Source organism: Hippoglossus stenolepis, chromosome 12, assembly GCF_022539355.2.
Source record: "Hippoglossus stenolepis isolate QCI-W04-F060 chromosome 12, HSTE1.2, whole genome shotgun sequence".
NCBI classification, from domain to species: Eukaryota; Metazoa; Chordata; class Actinopteri; order Pleuronectiformes; family Pleuronectidae; genus Hippoglossus; species Hippoglossus stenolepis.
The window spans coordinates 15,137,572-15,157,274 of NC_061494.1; the positions used below are offsets into that span (position 1 = coordinate 15,137,572).

The 19,703-nt window shown below is 41.7% G+C and overlaps 1 protein-coding gene across 25 annotated transcripts in view; it reads left to right on the plus strand.

Annotated features, from left to right (window-relative positions):
• kcnma1a (potassium large conductance calcium-activated channel, subfamily M, alpha member 1a) overlaps positions 1-19,703 on the plus strand; it is a 140,258-nt gene that overhangs the window by 70,151 nt on the left and 50,404 nt on the right. For all 25 annotated transcript variants that reach the window (XM_035172181.2, XM_035172182.2, XM_035172183.2 and 22 more), the window contains exons 4-9: positions 4,118-4,211; positions 4,846-4,957; positions 12,023-12,098; positions 12,616-12,691; positions 14,408-14,578; positions 16,162-16,253. In XM_035172181.2, the coding sequence (XP_035028072.1) occupies positions 4,118-4,211; positions 4,846-4,957; positions 12,023-12,098; positions 12,616-12,691; positions 14,408-14,578; positions 16,162-16,253 (621 nt within the window). The remainder of the gene's footprint in view (positions 1-4,117; positions 4,212-4,845; positions 4,958-12,022; positions 12,099-12,615; positions 12,692-14,407; positions 14,579-16,161; positions 16,254-19,703) is intronic.

The following is a 19,703-nucleotide window of genomic DNA, read 5'->3' on the forward strand; positions in this document are numbered from 1 at the left end:
AAGAAGGAATATTGTGGTGCAAGCATTCACATAAGAAGAGTAAAGTTTTATCACAGAAGATTGAATCTGTAGGCAATCTATATGTGGCCTGAAACAAAAGCATTCTGCGCTATATACAGTTTATGAGGCAAATTGTCTCCAGTTCCCCTGGGAGCTTTGTCCTCTTCCTTTTTTACTGTCACTTTCATGTCCTCCTTCCTTCCTTCCCCGCGCACAACCTCTCTCTGTCTCTCTCTCTTTCTTTGTTGATCTCACCTCTCTCCTCTTCCCCATAAGGAAGCCTGGCCTAACCCCAGGCTGTGCCGGGGCTCAAGGAGAATTGTGGTGGTCAGATCTATTTTCTGCAGGACACTGGCGTTTAAAGTGACATTGAAACACCTGTACACTGTGATGAAATCTAATACAAAGGCCCTGCAATACTATAACTGCCTCACATTTGTAAGACTAAGCTGTAGTTGTCTACCCCTTGCTACTTGGTTTAAGGGTGTAATGTTACGGGTGCACTTCGATGTGACCTATTTCATTATATATGTGTTGTGAGTGTACAAAGTGTTTATAAGTGAACAAACAAGTTAATTTGTACTGTGATATTGTGTCTTAGTTGTTGTAGCCATAGGGGAATACATTTTAAACACCACACATGCACAAGTGTACACACATGTTTAATGCATCTTTGTATTTCCTTTTCATATCAGTTCTCTTTGTTGTGGCACAGGAACAAACAGTTTTTTAACCGTGACCTCATGACCTCATGTCTAATACTTGATAGCTGAAATTACACAAGATTATAATGCTTAGTTTTTGCTCAGATTTGACCAGTTAGTTGATGAGTGAACTCTGAGATCAGAGATCAGACTCAAACTTCTTGTAGTCGCACTGATGCCGGTTCTGGACATGTGCTGCAGAATCATCCAATAGGAGCCCATGGACACTGGGGCTAAATCTTATAGGCCATAGTTGTTGTTGTAGGTGTGTTGCATTCATCTTAATCAAATCTAAATCTACATTCATGTTATTTTTTTCACCAACTCCTGGAGGAGATACCTTGGTCTTTAGTTGCTAAATGCTCCAGACAGTGCACAGTAAAGTTTATGGAGCTTTTTTAACTGACAAAAGCTGCTTCCTGTGGTTAGAAACATAGTTGATGAAGGAGAGTTAACTAAACCAGCGAAGTTTTGGGCTGTAAAACCAAAACAATGAGCTGAAAGACGATATAATTCTCGGTATCACTGAGGGAAACAGCAGCGAATGGTAATAATTCACTGTAGCTTCGTCTTTACAAGGGACACCTTTACGTTGCGTTAAGTCATTCTAACCTCTGCCCATGGGGTTATGTTTTGTCTCTTAGCATTTACGCAAAAATTCCTGGATAAATTATGGATCAATTTTGGTGTGGATTTTCCACATTTTCTTAGATTTCTCAGAGAATAATTCATGAACCTTGATGAATAAAAACAGGCGTTTTTAAGAGGACTGATATTGAGTGTGTGCAATTTGGTGCAGATCCAAATAGAAAATCTGGATCCAGTGAATTTAAATGTTGTTTCATAAGGGGACTGTAGGAAAATGATGACTCACCAGTAAGCAGTCTGTGTGTAGGTGATGAGTCATGAATCTACTCATACATTTGCTTTTTTGCCCCAACTATTTAGTTTTCTCTGTGTAGAGTTGTGTTTAATAAGTATTATAGCATCATGCGATGCCATATGTGGAGTAACTGTAGATGACTATTTGTTTAACTTTAGAATCCATGTCACCATTTGTATTTAGTTTTAAAAGCTCCACATTCATAGACTTGGGGAACCTCTCCTGTCCTGTACTGGTGATCTCTATTTACCGTTGTGCTCCTGAGCTTCACAACTGGAGGTCTGCTTAATGTGTCCTCCCTCTACTTTAGCTAATGATAAGCTTTACTATAAAATAACTAGGACCAATTAAAAGCCCTTGTCGTGTGCCGCCGTGCTGGCCGTTATTGAAGATGCTTTGGGTCCCGTGACTGTATCTGAGCGATTATTCTGAATTAGGCCAGAGCTGTGCCTGAGGGGAATCGCCACAGTGACCACTCCAAATGGTGTCTTCAGTGTGCGCCATCTGTGTGTTTATATATACACTCATATATGCATGTAAGTGCATTTGTATTACGTGTATGTGCCCACTCTTGCCCACAGATCTCTAAGGGTTAGCCGAGGTTGTACTTTCAAATCAGTTCGGGGGAGTGTGTGTGTGTGTGTGTGTGTGTGTGTGTGTGTGTGTGTGTGTGTGTGTGTGTGTGTGTGTGTGTGTGTGTGTGTGTGTGTGTGTGTGTGTGTGTGTGTGTGTGTGTGTGTGTGTGTGTGTGTGTGTGTGTGTGTGAGATGCCTGGAGACTATATTAAGAAAAGAGGACATTAAGTCACTCAAGCAATGTTGTGTTTGTGTGTGTGCATAGGCTGTATGTATGATTCATGACAGGTTTGTTTTAGCACGCTTGTTTAGTTTGATGCCTGGAGACTCACGTGTAGACACTGGTGGCGAGTAAATAATTGAGTATTTTGGCAGGATCAATGTTTTCTCCTCCAAAGGGCTCACGAGCGAATTATACTGTGTCCAAAGTCTGAGAAAATGCCTTTTAGCCAAATAAAACAACTTTTATTTTTTCTAACAATGGCTTTATAAACAGATTCATTCTAATTATCTCGGACATCGGTTTTACATCATCCTAAAGATCACATCAATCCTGAGGCTTTGCTCCAGACAGACATCACACTCATGAATTAGAAGCTGGATCATCCTCTCGGAGCAATACGTCTCGTCTGGCACGTCTCTACGCAGTCATCCATTATAATGGACCAGAATGTTTGATGTTAACTGGAAGATGATTAAGCCTCGCTGCTCTCTCTACCTCTGGAGGTTCTCATTATGCACCAAACTCTGGATCTCCCACTGTGCCACTATGGGCTCCGTGCATACAAAGTATACCCTCATGTTTAATTTGAATGTATGGGACTGGAATCTGTGTACTCTTTTAATAGCCTCGTGTGTGTTCCCTTGCCATCCCATACATTCCCACAGGTCGCCTATAGCCAGTCAAACCATATTGCATATTCATGGTTTTTTTTAGCCCCCACCGCTGTGGGATTTCCTCATTACTTGAGAGCAGAAAGCTATAGGCCCGTGACCATAAGAAGAATGAGGTGGACGTGCAGCCTCTTATTCCTTTTGTTGCGAACACTCACAAGCGAATGGTTAATCATCAGAGGGTAAACATGAAGATGGATCACATGACCATCCAGATAATTTACGGCTCATATGTCATCGTCTTAGGTGTTGCTTTAAAAAAACACGTTAAATGGAGATAGCTATACAGTCGGTTTTCTTTCATTGGAGAGAAAAATATCTGTTGGAATGTTTGTGTTTGACAGACGCTGAATTTACTGTCACAGCAAAGCAGCTGCTCTTAAAAAACAGTTTCTGTTTATGATGCAGTCGTTTCATCATATGTGACTGACTGCACAGCTGGGTTTGTCACCCCCTAGGTTTCACAAGAGGAATCGCAGGGTGTTCCTGATGAAATCCTTTAATTGTTAAAATCATCGAAGGTTTTTCTGGAACAGATATACAGATCTCTCTGTAATGTTTTGCTTATATTTAACATATTAAAAAAATATGTTTTGAATACAGCTACTACAGATTGCACCTGTATTAGCGAGCCATACTCAGAATCAAAATCAGATTCATATGTATACATACTGTATACACTTAATTTGCTTCGGTATTCGGTGTATAACAAAGAAAAGGAAATTATAAGCAAGTACTGTCATAAAAGGAGAAAGATAAAATCAGGAGCAAGAGCCATAAGTGATAGTACAATAACATTGAATATATAAAAAAAAAAATACAAACGATCATAAAAATGTGTACAATATGAAAATACTGAAATGCAAACTCGTATACCAGCTGTGAAAAATGAAAATAAAAAAAACATACATAAAGCTTAGAAAATGACATTCATTACACACACACAGGTCCCAGTTTTGTTAATATGTGAGTTTATCATCGTGTGAGTACAAATCAGTTTATGGATATTTAACCTTGTAATAATGTTGTTTTGTCTCTCTCTCTGTGTCTCTGCTCTTCAGTCCTATAGAATCCTGCCAGAACTTCTACAAAGACTTCACGTTGCAGATCGATATGGCCTTTAATGTCTTCTTCCTCCTTTACTTTGGCCTGCGGGTAAGCTAGAGCATGCACACAAGCAGACGACTAACTCATTCAATCATGGATACTGTATACTGCACACAGTTGCAGACCTCAATGCAAACAGCACACACTCAGCAATCTGAGCATCATATGGGAGAGTCAAATCTGTAGCATCTTTTAAAATGTTCTCTTGTAGTAACTCATTGTTGTTATTGGATGTTTTCTTGTTCTTCACATAATGAAGAATAGACATTTTCAAACTTTGTAAAAAAAATAAAATCATTTGAGAGACTATTTTAACGAGGCGACCAACTTTGCTTACACACAAAGACACTTTCACTTGTGCTTCCGCAGCCTTTAGTCTGAAGTGACACTGTTGTGATATAGTTGCCAGAGCAGCGTTCCAACGGTGCAAACGCAGAACCCGACATCCCAAATGAATGAACACATAACAAATAAAGTCATAAGCCGCTTACACAACACAACCAAACGTTTGTTCGCATGACTCAGCAAGTGCGGAGTGAAGCCTTTGTCATTCTTTACAGTGTGTCAGCAATGCCAGGGGAAGAGGCAGCGTGCAGTTTGACTGGTGGTCTGCGCTGGCGTTTTTTTTTGTGTGAAACCAAAATCCAGTTGTCATTCTGAATATTTATTTTCATTTTGACAGTTCATAGCAGCCAACGATAAGCTGTGGTTCTGGCTGGAGGTCAACTCCGTGGTCGACTTCTTCACTGTTCCTCCTGTGTTTGTCTCCGTCTACTTAAACAGAAGCTGGCTCGGTAAGTCTGTGTATCTCCATCTCATGAATCCATTATCCCACTCTCACAGCCTTTTTTCTCCTCTTGCTCTTCTTTCTCTCTTTTCCCCTATTTTCTTCATCAGCTCCACCAACCCCTACCCCTTCTTTTTCATCTCTTCCTATCTCTCCCTCTGCCTGCCACTCCACCCCCCCTCCTCCCCATCTCCCCATTACTGGGAGTGTGTCTCTGAGGCCCTGGTGCTCAGGGCTGCTTCCCTCATCATTGAAAGTGACAGGGCTGAGTTCCTCTGATGTTTCAGGGAACACAGACACACAGAACAGAGTGGATGGGCTAATGGGAGCGAGAGTGACTCACAATCGGGCTGGACTTGGGCGATTGTGCTGTGCGGTGGAGGACTCGCACCTGGAACAGCCCATTGTGGTCCATAACTGCCATTTAATGGGCTCATTCACACTTTCATGCGAACAATGCGCACGCAGAAGCATGTGTCCTCCCAAAATACCCATACACGCACATTCTTGCATGAGCACACTGGAAAACACCCTAACCTGTATTACATAACGACCTACTTACAGGGCATTCATAGTGTTGTGTCCTCAATTACACTGCAGTAACAAGAGTTTTTTTTTCTAGCTGTGTTCATTTTTTGGTTGCACTGCTCCTCTTCCCATTTATAATACTGCCTTTCACTGCCGTTCTGATTTGCAGATACTCAGCTAAATGCTAATCCATTGTCAATAGAGGCATTATGACGTTGGACCACCAAGCCTGTCAATTCAGAATGCAAGGCTATTATATCAAACGTAGTTGAAGGAGTTGTGTTTCTTGGAGCAAAAGAAACATACATTCGATTAAAGACTTGCTAGTGAACAGAAATATAAATGCCCCTGAAGCCAAACACCGACTTTTAAATTTACACTCCCACCAAAGAAACTAAAGGAAGGTCAGTGAGTCACTCCTTCCATTAATAAACCTTTGAAATTAAAGTTTGGATTAAAGACTGATTACGGATCCGAACTGCAACAATTAAATAATATATTTAGGTACTTTTCAAGCATCATCTCGCTTTACTGGTTGGCTGCCCCCCCCCCATTGATTTCAGGTGGTACTGGTCCGAGTTTTCTGTATTTGTAAGCTTCAGAAAATGTGCATAGATACAGAAGGGGTCCATGTTGAGCATTAATGAGACATACATTATGAAAGTCATGTCATGAAAGTCAATATCTTTGGAAGACATCGCCTTTAATTTCCTCTTTCTTGACTTTACAAGGACCAAACATTTAATCATTAAATTTAGAAAACAAGCAGCAGAAAATCAATAATCTTTAGTTGCAGCCCCATTGTAGATTGTCTGGCCTGTTTGTTGGACTCCTTAGTTCTTGCCCTGTTGGACTTGCCGTTGAGGCAATGTAGCGTTCAACATTAACCTTGGTGAGAAAAATGTTAGAATCACTGATAAAAAATGATTATCAGTACCAGACTGTCAGAGATTGTAGGATGTGGAAGATACCCTCTGCCCCGCTGTGTATCTTCCTATCTTCTTGTTACATGCACACTTGAATCACTTGACTTGTGAAGTTATTTGAGACTCTGTTTAATCTTGTCTGATCTTGAAGGTTGATGAGGGGTTTGTTTAAAAAAAAGGAGAAAAAGCTCAGGTGGCCCCATGACCACACTGTGTAATGAAGTAGATATATGGCCCAGTAATGTGGTCTCTGGTATTCCTGATGTAAGGTTTCCTCAACTCCTCTTAAGAAAACAGGGGGTGCTGGGGCCTTGATGCGGATGATGAAAGACTGTGAAATTGTGGTCTGGCTACTGCCTGACATTCTGTGATGAATAATTACCTGAGAGTATTAAATATCCTGTCTGGGGTTGATGCGGAAAGCTAAACCGCCTTTTATTTACTATTCAGCTGCAGCGTTGTTGTGCATAAACAGGAAAGAGGGAGTGTGAAGCTATTGTTTTTTAATAGATGCCCTAGATTCATGTGCTGTTCATCTGCATTCCTATTTTTACTACTCTAATTCTGAAAAGGGAAGAATCTTGAAGTCTGTTTACTGGAGGACGGCATCTCGTGCAAACATTCAAGCCATTTTTTTTTTGCAGTGTTGGACATGTATAACCACAGCGCACTCAGGCCAGTAGGGTAACACAACTCCCGCTTGCATTGCTGAAGTGTGTGTTTATCGGCGGTGTGTGTTCCATGTGTTAAAGGCTACATGGTGTCGCAGTTATAAAATTAACCGTGTGAAGGGCTTGGGTTGGATCTAGTGTGGCCTAACAGGCTGGTGATAGCTTGCAGAATACTAATGGGACCAGTGGAAGTGTCTGTTAATATTCAGGCTACAAGGAGTCGGGGCAGGAATCGTGATTAGCTGCTCACAGACTGTGTTAATATGGAGATGGGGACGTATAGTGCAATGTTTTGACAGGAACAGAAGCACAATTAATTAGAGTAAAAGTCTAAAAGGAAAAATGACACCAACATATGGTGCATTATTCTTCATCTACTCTCAGATGGCAACGTCTGACAGTCAGTGATGTGTAAATGACATTGCACCCTCCCTAAAGACTATTGCCCCTCCTTCATGAAATGACTCTATAGGAAGCTCGACACAGCCATAACAGTTTTCCTCATAATCAATAAACTAATCCATAACTGGTGTTACTTTCATGTTTGTATTTTTACACGCATTTTAACCAGCACCCGGCCCATATCTCTTCAATCCCTGTCTCCCTTCATTGGCTGCCAGTTAAATTTACTATTGATTTTAAGATCCTTTTTGATAACTTTTATAGCTCAGCACAGTCTGACCTCCAGTTATATTACAGAGCTACTAACTCCCTGTGCTCCAAGCTGTGGCCTAAGATCCAACCAACACTTGCTAGTTGATCTTAGAAGGCTGGAAACTAAGGTTGAACAGTCTTTTTTTACATCAGGGCCCAGAGGCACTGGAACTCTTCGCCTGAGGAGATTAGACTTTCCACCACTGTTTTTAAATCATCGCTTGAAACATATTCTTATTTTTAAGTCTTTTAAAGCCTGATCTTAACTCGTTTTAACAGTTCTTTTTTGTTTTCTTTCTTATTTTTGTTTTGTTAAGCTATACAGTTAACAGTAAACAAGGAATGACTTAAACGTGCAACTTACTGAATCAGGAATTGTGCACGGATGTTGTAAATATAATCAGCCTCTTTATGTAAGTAGTGGTCCCTGAATTAGAAAAATCCATCTGCCACTGATTATTATTAATATCGTTGTATTGTCCCCCAGCTTGCTTTGTTAGAGGATGCCAGGGTGGTTAACAATGTGTTTTGTGCTCCGTGCTCCCAATGGATTAGTTCATATTTTCTTGTAATACATCATAATTACACTACCTGTCATTTCCTGCATGAGGAGACCAATGGAGGTCCAGTGAAGGTGTGCTCGGAAATTACAAAAGACCACTAATAGGCAGGTGGCCCTGTTCTGAGTGGTGCTATAATTCGCCCGTGCACTCCACACCCGAAGAAGTCTACGCTGTGTGCATTTCAAGTTATGGTCTCTCTGCCTCTGCAAATTGGACATTGATTAAGAGGAGGGGAACGATGTGCGGCTAATGTAAGAGGGCATGCGGAGTTCTTCCTTGGAAAAAGGAATTAATCTCCTTTAACTACTTGAACTGAGCATTGCTCCCAAGAGAGTCCCAGCAGTGTGGGATTAGCATTTGGCTGTTGAGAGATGCTAGTGTGGCTACTGAGCCCCAGCTCTCAGCAGCCTGCCACTTTACTTCGCACTCTCCTCCTTAATCACTAAAGACCTGCAGGGAACTGACACAAGGGTTTGGGTTATTTCAGGAAAATCTAATATCAGTATTTTAAAAATAATCATGACATCTAGATTGTTGTTTTCTGAACCTTAAATTGTGTTGATGTTGTGCACTGGCTTTCAGGATGTACAGTACAGTAGCCACCAGGCAAGGCTGGGATTCTAACTCGCTACTGCCCCCTAGTGGTGCTTTAGCGTGTTGTATTTTGATCCCATATGCTGCGGTTGATCCCTTGTTTTCCTGCTGAAAGAGGCTTACGGTACCTGACATGGGCACGAGTGCATCTGCCTTATATGGCCCTTCAGTCGCTGGCGGGAAGCCTCTGTGTACCTTCAGTGGAGGGAAATTTGTGGGAAATTTAAGCCTCTTTGCTGCAGCCAGGCGAGCTCACATGTTGCATTGCCCTGCCTGAGTGTTTGCATTATTGTACAGGCAATGAGTCGAGTTATATATCCCTGTCTTGCAAAAAAATAAAAGGGTTTTGAGTGTCTATACATTCACATGTTTGTACCATTTATACATGAGTGTGTATGTAGGGAAGTATAATCTAATCCTGGCTGAGTGGACTGTCAGTATTATCCCAGATGAACCAGCCCAGACTGCTGAATGATAGAAGGTCCCAGTCGGCTGCTCCGCCAGAACATGTGACACGTGTGACGCTCAGGCTCAAAAAGCCTCAATGAAGTAAGAGTGGGCACAGAATAGAAAAAAAAATTTTTTGAATGAGCATCTGGCTGTTTACACGTGCGTGTGCGTGTGCGTGTGTGCGTGTGTGTGTGTGTGTGTGTGTGCTCTTGTACAGCTGTCTTTGTGAGGACCAGTTTGAGCCTACAACCTACAGAGTGAGGACCTTTTGGGAAAGTGAGGACCTCACTTTGGGACCCCCTTTAATGGACTGTTTGGGGGTTAAGACTTGGTTTTAGGGTTAGGTCAGAGTTAGGTTAAGGGTTAGGCAGTTAGTTTGGATGGTTAGGGTCAGGGGCTAGGGAATGCATTATGCCAATGAGTGTCCTCACTAAGACAGCTCTACAAACGTGTGTGTGTGTATACAAGTGGCTTTAAAATGTGTAGGAAAGAGATTTCCTCATTCATGAACACGTGCTCAGAGGACCACGATCTGTGCTGCTATGTTTGTGAAGATGTTGTACTGTCTTCTGGTGCATTCACATCCTCTGTAGGCAAATAACATGCTTAGTTCCGTGAAACCAGATTTTTGTCCCCAGATGGGAAGCGAGTGATCCCAAAGTGTTGAATGTGCACATACAACTGCACACACACACAGATGTACACAGTGAGCACAAACACAGATGCTTCACGCTCGCTGAGAATTATTCAGGTCCCAGTGGCTTCCATCGCTGCTATTTTTGTGTATATTTCCTCTATATTTTCCCATATAGTTCCTACTTATTTACAGAAATGTTCACTATGTTCTAGCAGATATTTATCAATTGACAAAGGCACAGAGCTTAGACAAGCACCATCTGCACCCTTCTAAAAAATAGCTGCCTTTCAAAATCCTTTTGTTGCCAAATATGAGCATACACATTAACATGATTCATATTTCCTATTTGATCTTAATGTTTAATTGATATCTTTCTTCAGCCCATTTCACAGTTTGACTCCACATACTGATACACACATCTGCTATAATATATTATTATGATCAATTTGTTTTGTTTCTATCTTAGTTTGTACATAGTAATGTCACACAGGATATTACTGCTTTGCAAGTCAACAACCTTTAAATCCCTAATCTCCCAGAAGTTTTTCCATGTCAGACACAGTTGTTTGAGATTCCCTTGTGGAAACAGGACACTCATTTTTAAATCAGGATTATTGTTTTTGTTCTTCATCATTTTCATTTCTGATAATCCATGTCAGCGTTCGGAATTTCTTTCTTTTTTTTCTTTTTTTTAAAAACAGGCTCAACACAGCTGTGTCGATAGGAACAAAGCTTCAGAAGGGTTAATAGTAAATCACTAAAAAAGGGAATGAGAAAGGTAAATCTGTTTGAGTTGTGGGGATTATAGAGAGTCACAAAAATGAAAAATGAAAAAAAAAAAAATCTATATTAGAGCTGACATTTTTCACACAGAGACACAAGCCCTGGCGAGAATGACATGATATGATGATGAACAATACGATTCTTTTTTGTCTGAAGAGGTGACCACCAATTTATTTAAGTTTGCTTTAAAAAGATATTTTATTACTGGTGGTGTGGATTTGAGGAAGATATCGAGGGGTCTTGCTTCTACCGAGAATCGTCTTTTTCCAGCGGTGGAATTTGGAATCTGTTGGATCGCAGATTTTTTAATCCCCATCTTGACCTGCGGAGAAAAGGAATCCCTCTTGGTGCATTTTGTCTAAAACAATGATTCCTCCGAGGCTTCTCGTGTACCGACACACTCACAGCGACGCTCGCGTGGAGACGCCCCAAGAGACGTGGCGGCGAAAGAAGTCGTGTGGCGAACTCTTTCAGAACGGGTACAGGGTGAGGCAGGGCCATCATGGGCAGGAGGACAAAGGAAGGCAGGCAGGACTTTACCATTCAGTCTGGGCCTGTTTACTGTTCCTCTCCAGCTGGGGTAAGGGCATTCATGTCAGCATACAGTGTGTATGTGCGTTAGCTGGACATGTCCTCAGAATCTGGTTTCATATGAGGAGTGAACCGAGATGATCAAGCTGGTTGGTTTTGAAACATGTTTGGTGACAAGCATATGGCCACTGTCTTATATTTGCACGTGTTACACTGACTGGAGAGTTTTTCTGTTTGGGTTCATGTCACTTTTTGTCACACAAACTGACATACTCGCGCGCGCGCGCACACACACACACACACACACACACACACAAACACACACACACACACACACACACAACACACACACACACACACACACACACACACAAACCTTCCATCGGGATCTGTCGTGTTATGTAAGACAATGAGGCAGGTGTCACATTGTTCTATAATCCCTCAGCGAGCTGCTCTTGGATTCGTGTAAAGTAGGACACACAATGTTCCGCATAAATTATTAGAAGTAACACGTATATTTTTTACATCATCTTCCTTGTCTTACAAACTATATTTTTCCTCCTATGGTGCTCTGTGACGCTCAAGCACTGAAGAAAAACATATGGACCACAGTGTATAATCGGATACAATCTGATACAATGCCAATTATCGTGAGATAATCATTACATTTTCTGTATAAATACATTTGCTAATCTCTGTTTTTCTCTCCCACTCTGTGTCTCATCTCTCTCACAGGTTTACGATTCTTGAGGGCACTGAGATTGATACAGTTCTCGGAAATCTTACAGTTTCTGAATATCTTGAAAACAAGGTGAGAATAAATCTCTCTCCTCGTTCACAGGAAACTCGTCCAATCTCCACCCGATAGCCTCTTCACTGTTATTAGGCACTGCAGCAGCATAGTGATGTCTAACACTGGAGTTAGAGTCAAGAAACTGGAGGAAGAGTTCATTTTAAGTTCTGTACATCATGTGGCATTGTCAGAAATTCTAAGCACATTTTAAGTATAATCAAATTAATAATGTTGGGTTATACATTGTCACAATATATGCAAACATACTATACATACAACATCTGTACAGGTGCATTTACTGCAAATCACATTATCAGATACTTAATTGGAAGTTGAATTCAAACTATTATCACCATTCTGTGTGAAATTGGGATTTGTATTAACCTTTTCATTATTTCTGTAATATAGTATTTCTATAGTAGTTTTAGTATTAGTAGTATGTAGTATTGTAGGTATTATAGTCCAATTTCAACCATCCTGGCTCTCACTACACGACTAATTTATCCTACTACGTTCTTCTTCTTCTTCCATTTAGCAATTCCATCAAGCTGGTTAACCTGTGCTCCATCTTCATCAGCACATGGCTCACAGCTGCAGGATTCATACATTTGGTAAGTGGACAGATGTGAAGGCCCAGTGGGGTCCAGTGATTAATGAGCCGGAGAGAAAGGTCACTGACAAACTGACGGGTCCAGTAACACCGGGGAACCTGGTCCTTTTAACTTTGTCTAGTTCAATTGGAAGAAACAACAGTGTAATGACATCTTTTCACACTGTTCCATGTTGGGATGCACTGTCCCAACTTTTAAACCACTAATAATGATTCTAGTAACTTAAATAAATGGTATTTGACTATAGCTATTTCTGATCTGATAAAAGTGCTCTGTTTATTCCAAATATAAAATCTGTCTACTTTACTCTGTGGACCTCATTAGAAAACTTTTATATATAGTTATTAGTATAGTGTATATATATATACACATACTGTGGCACTAAAACTGAGTAGACTGTTAACTCAGTGGATGTCAATAGTGGTAGAAACATTGGATTCCATAAATTCATTAATAAAGAAACAAGATGAAATGTGGATAAGTTAAAGCCAAACCTCTTCTGCTTGATAAAGATAGTTTTACCTCTGGTATCGATTTGTGCATCCCCAGTATGCAGTCATGAATAACAAGTGGATGAATTATGACCAAAAGTCAGAGGGCAAACAACAAAGTGAGTGGCTGAGCATTCGCCCATATTGTGCAGGTCAGCAACAACTGAGAGTAAAATAGAGCGGGTCATCCACTAATTGGAAGGTCAGTGGTTTGATCCGGCTCCAGTCCAAGTTCACTGAGATACTGAACCCAAAAACTGCCCCTAATGATGTACCAGCAGTATGTGTGTCTGTGTATTCTAGAGAAGCCCTATGCAGAGAACAAGTTCTGTATGAATACATGTGTAAGGATTAATGTGACCTGCAGTGCAAAGTGCTGCATAAATACAGTATAATTTACCATTTCATGTGTAAATAAATAACATATATTTTCACAGAGAATAATCCAGACTCCAATATTTTAATCATCCTACATATGATGCAACAATTTGTGACGCTGTGGATTTAAATCAAAGATTAATTCAACATTATTAGTAAAATCAAAAAAACACAGAATGGCCGTCCTGGCCAGATTTACTGCCATTATTGGCTTTCCAACTATTAAAATTAAGTCAAAACAAGATACTTATTAAACTAGAATGGCAGTGCATACCTCGGCCACGCACACGCTCATAGATATCAGTTCCCTAAATTTGCCAGATTTTTTTGTCATCAAGAGCCATGAATTATTCCCTGGGAAAATGGGAGAAATGTTGAAAAATGCCGTGTATCACAATGTTGACCCAAACCAAATCCTTCCACCTTCCAGTTTCATGAAAATTCATTTATTTGGTTTTTTTTGTATAATCTTGCTTCCAAACAAACAATGAACAAACAAAGGGTGAAAACATAACCTCATTGAGGGGGGAAATTTAAACTAAAAGATAATTATAAAAATATTGTGTGTAAAGTGTTTTAAAATGTGTTTTCTGTACACACAGTAAACAACTTGTGTATTTGTAGCTCTGCTCCAGCATTAAACTGTTTTAACCACTAGATGGTAGCATAAGCTCAATATATAATATAATATACAGCTCCAACTCAGATTAGTGCATGAGCACATGAATCTGGGTTTAATCAGACTTGATGAAATAGTTTCTCTTTTTGCAAAAAAACTTTGTTTAGAAAATCAGCGTTCGGAGTCAAATCTAATTATCTTTCTCTCCCTCTGCGATTTCAATTTCAGGTGGAAAACTCAGGGGATCCTTGGGAAAACTTCAGAAATTCCCAGTCACTTTCCTACTGGGAATGTGTCTACTTGCTGATGGTGACCATGTCGACGGTGGGCTACGGGGACGTCTATGCAAAAACCACCTTGGGGCGCCTGTTCATGGTCTTCTTCATCCTTGGTGGTTTGGTAAAAATCAAGCTTTTTTTTTTTTCTCCCTTTCTCCCCGTTCCCCTCCTCCTAAACCCTACCCTCTGTTCCCCTGTATCCCCCAAAGTGATATTGACAAGGGAATGAAAAGTTACATTTAAAACTTTCACTATAATGTGTATATTCTAGCTTTGTTTTAGTTATACAATGTTAGAACTATGCTGCCTGGACCAGTAATTTCTTTTGTCACAGTTGTATCCCTCTGTTTAGCCTTCTGTATCTTGTCTACTGTAGTCACAGTACTATGTGCTCCTTCGTCCCCTCCCCTCACGTCTCTTCCCCGCATACGTTTGATTGGAGTATAAGCTTTGCTGTCTGATAATGTTGTTACTGTTCTCTTAAAAGCAGTTGCGGTTTCAGGACACCCCTCCTCCTGTGTCTCTTCCCACAATTCCAACAAACACAGGGGCAGGGAGATGAAGCTTAGGCCAGCCTGACTGTTACCATAGCAACAGCAGTCTCCCACTCCCTCCCTCCCTCCCTCTCACCTTCCTCAGATCTGTCGGGCCGCCACTATTCTAGTTACTTGCACACGAGCGCGGTGCACACACCTGTGAGCACTCACACACACCTGCACACACTCGTATACCAAATATCCTGTCTCCTCCATCTTCTCTCCCAAAAAAAGAAAAGAAATGGAAGATCCAGCCAAATCGCAGTTACTGCACTCGGCCATTACCGCTCGGCACTGATGACCTGCAGCTGCGCCGACGTGTACCGTGTCGTGGCCATGGTGATAGGTTGTGTGTTTTCCTCAGTGTTGAGAGCTCTGGAAGTCTTTAGGCTCGTACCTCAAGCTGCTTCCTATCAACAGCAGCGGCTGAATAATGACTCCAGGCTGCAGATACTTCCAGGCCCCGGAATCATTTCAAGCCCACGTCATTTCACATTATCCCCCCGCTAATGTAGAGGTAAACTCCGCAAGCATGAGATAAGTGCGTATTTACAACGGGATGTCTTTGTTTTTTATTGGCGATGTAAGCGTAGATGAGCAGTGTCAGCGAGTGCCCCCGTTGCTAGTCGGTAAACTTAAACGCGACCCCCGTCCTGCGTGAAATGGCTGTGAAACTTTGCAAAATGCATCCAGCTCATTTTCCAGCCCAAACATAAAGAAATGAGTCTTAATGTGTTTTGCAGCTGCGGACCATCAGGTGGGCCTATTCAAATCAACCTGCCACATCCTCTGTGTTTGTTGGACAAAACATGGCACATAGGTTTTTTTTTTACTCTCCCCTCAGCTCTCAAACGTCTGCTGTCCAGAAAGGTTGCTGTGACAAATTTCTCGCCCACCGACTAAATCTCCTGCTAAACTGGGGCTATTTTTTTCTCAACAGAAAAATTATAAAAACAATTTTGCTATATATATGAAAGTCTCTCTCATTCATGGGAAGTTTAGCAAGCCTCTACAGACAATGAGAGAGTTTCTCTTTCATTTCAATAGCAGATTACTAATCTTCTCCCCTCAGAAATCTGGACTCATGCACCAGTTCTCCCCACCATCCACTCTGTGGCGTAGTAGTCTCTTTTTTAGTCTCTTCTTCTGTCTCCTATCTTCTCCTTAGGCCATGTTTGCCAGCTACGTCCCTGAAATCATAGAGTTAATAGGAAACCGCAAGAAATATGGTGGTTCCTATAGTGCGGTTAATGGGAGAAAGTAAGTATTCCAGATGGTTCTGCTGTTTTTCTGTGTGCGGTAGAACCCTCTCTGCATGCCTTTTTCTTTTTTCTGTTCCATGCATGTAGGCCATGTTTGCTCGCTACGTGCCAGAAATTGCTGCTCTCATCCTTAATCGGAAGAAATACGGAGGGAGTTATAACTCGACACGAGGCAGAAAGTAAGTTGAAATCCAGACAAGGTGTGGTTGTGTGACTCAAGTGCGACCCCCCCTCCCCCCCTCTGAAGTTTTATAGATACCGGGGGTTAGTTAAGTTGACTTTTCTTAGAGCAGTTACATTAAAACATCAAGTCACACAGCGTGACTGGAGACCTTGGCCATCAGGACACACATGTCCATGCCCCCGTAATCTCTTTCTCACTCTGTCTCTCTTCTTCTTCTTCTACCTTTTTCTTCTTCTTCTTCTACATCTGTCTCTCTCTGTCCTTGTGTGCCGTTCATCTTCTTTCTTTGTCCTCCCTGAAACATCCTGTGTTGCGCTTTAATTTGGACAATAGAGCTTTCATGACTAACTACACTTTAGACTTGCAGAATACTAAACTGTGGTGCTCCTGTGCAATATGTCTGTGCCCAGTGTCTTGTCCCTTTCCTGCCATTAATACAGTTTTGCCTATAGGGATGAATTAGGATATTAATCCATTAAAATGAAAGAAAATAGTCATGAAACCCCTACTATCCGCTTTTAGGATTTTTTTTCCACAAGAAAATAGATTTAAACATCTGCAAGTGCATTATTATTGGTGGTCTTTTAATGTATCATCAATCTCAATGAGCATTGCAGGATACAATTTCTTTTCTTGATTAGCTTTGGTCGAGTTTGATTTTGCACGTTTTAAGAAATTACTTTTCTTCAGCTGCATCCTTCTGGCATGTTCTCTATGACCTGCTTTCCTGCCGCTTTTTCGTCTTTCTGTACGAAAAAGCCGTCTTCCTGTCATCTGTCACCGCTCGCCCCATCGCATCATCAATGCCTGACATGACTCTGGCCCTGATCTTCAGTCAGCTCCCACACCCTGAATGCTGGATGCCTCCCTCCCATTGGAGGCTCTCAATTGTTTTTGGCTTGCATGGGTCCCGGTGCTCGCCTGTTCTCCTGCTTATGTGGTGGTGGTGGTGGTGGTGGAGTGCTTCTCCGGAGGCTCCTGTGATTTATGTACCGTGTGTGTGTGTGTCACTGGCCTCTCACAGCAGAGGCTCCAGTGCAATGTGAAGTGTGTGTGACACTGTACTGTTTGTACCGAGATGACCACAGTACTCATTGTGCAGTACTGTTCTCCTCCCCTCGTGGCTCAAACCTTACTGATACTCAGCACACAGATTTATTTTAAAATCCAAATGTGGTGTTTTCCAGAGCAGGGAGGGTCGACTCTTTCTTTTCCTTTTTCCCCCCTTTTCTTCTCCTTTTCTATTTTGTCTCTGGCACTCACCATCTATTACTATGCTGTCTTCTCCTCCTCACTCTTTCTCGTTTCCAATCATCGGTTTCGGCATTCTCGGGAGTCAGCAGTAGAGCGAGGCATTCGGAAAAAAGCCTTTGTTCGATAATGTTTGCCTGTCACTGGGATAAGATTGATGAAATGTTATGTTTGGCCAGTCGTCTCAGCCCAGACTGGCGGATGGGTGTTGAGAGAAACCCTTGTCAAAACCGACGATAGTTTCTCCCCCACACTTTATTTTCTCCTTCCATCTCTTTTTCTGGTCAGACCTTCAGTGCGAGTCTATCGTTACAATCAGAGGATACCCACCAAACACATGGGATTAGAGTGGCACCAGGCTCTTTGCATAATCACTTAGATAAATGTATGTAAACATATAAAAAGTATGTGTTTACGTGGATCGGACCTGACGCGGAGAAAAAAAACAGGTTTTTCATGTGGGTTTCGTTCGGTGCATTATCATTAAGCAGCTGTCATCACACAAAAAAGTCTATCAGGGAAATGAGATTAGGAGATTACAAGTATCCAACTGATTACAGAGCTCCTAAACAATGAGGTCACGGTGCACTGTGAAGTGTTTTAAACGTAGCCCTCATTTGATCTCTCTGCCTGGCTTCTGTCATTCGAAACAGGCCTCGAAGGTTATTTGGAAGTGAGAGGGACTCATTGGATCCATGCTGGATTTCTGTTTGAAGCTAGCGCTGCTTACAGTCCTCTGTGCAGTGTAGCGTACATCCGCGAGCGCGTGCAGTGACAGCTCTCAGCCCGCGCGTACGCCGATATAATAATGACAACTGTTGCATTCTGTTGGCGCCCGCTGCACTCGGGGCTCTGTGGTTTCCATTATGGCTCTATGGTTTGCATTAGCGCCGACTTCAGCAGAGGGGTTGGCACGGAAACTGGCCTCAACCCTGGCTGAACTCTGACACGCACCTTTGAACGTCCTCGCAGCTCGAGGCGTGCAGACCCAGAGACTCCCACACTGGCAGGCGCAAACAAACGCCCTCCCTAACATAATGGTGGAAGTGGGAAAGCGTACATTTATGCTATGGCACTGTAAACACAACGTGCGCTATATAGTTCAAGTGCACACTTAATTGGACTTTGCTTGTAATCATTACACATGGCCTGACTTTTTCTCCACATTGATTAGAGGAGATGAGATTTCTCTCAATGCTGACAGACAAAATAAAATCGGAAACAGCAACACTTTGACGAAGACAGCCCGTTTCAACACTGACCAAAGGATTAGAGCAGTATGAAGTCAGTGACCTCTGTTGCTGATGTTTGAGCTCTTTGTTTGTACATTTTGTATTTTGTGCATTCCCTATATACTGCATGTCTTTGTGTGCACGCTCTGTGATTCCCTTTTGCATTGTACGTGATTGTGTGCATCTCTTTTTTTTTTTTTGGTTGTCGGGTGTGGTTTTCTTGTGTTGAAAAAAATCGTAGCTCTAGTTGTGCTCAATTTTTTGTTTTCCTAGTTGTTTCCATGGCTTAGAGTGCACTTAACATTCAGGTCGACCAGAGGGGAGGTATTTTGTTTGTGATGAAATGGTTGAATTATCTGTGATACCCTTGTCTTACATCCTATTTTAACTAGCCAAGTGTTAAATAAGATGCTACTGTTGGCTCACAGAAGCCTCAGTGGAGGGAGGCCAGCTTTTAAGTGAAGCACAATATCAAAATATTTCTGTCTTAGGCTCGAATTACTGGTATGTTCAGGGGAAGGAATAATACTTTTTGATACATGAGGTAGAAAGTTTTGTTTTGCCGATAAATCACATTTACAGGGTCAAACGCAGCACCACATTTCTCGCTGGCAGTGTGTGTGTGTTAACCTGTGTACATGAATTTACACATTCAAGTTTGTGCTTTGTTGTGTGCGCGCCTGACATTCATAACTGAATGTTGAACCCACACAAGCCGAATAATATCCCTGCGTAAATCTGCACCCTTGGTGACGGGCATCTGGATACGGAGAATAGGAAA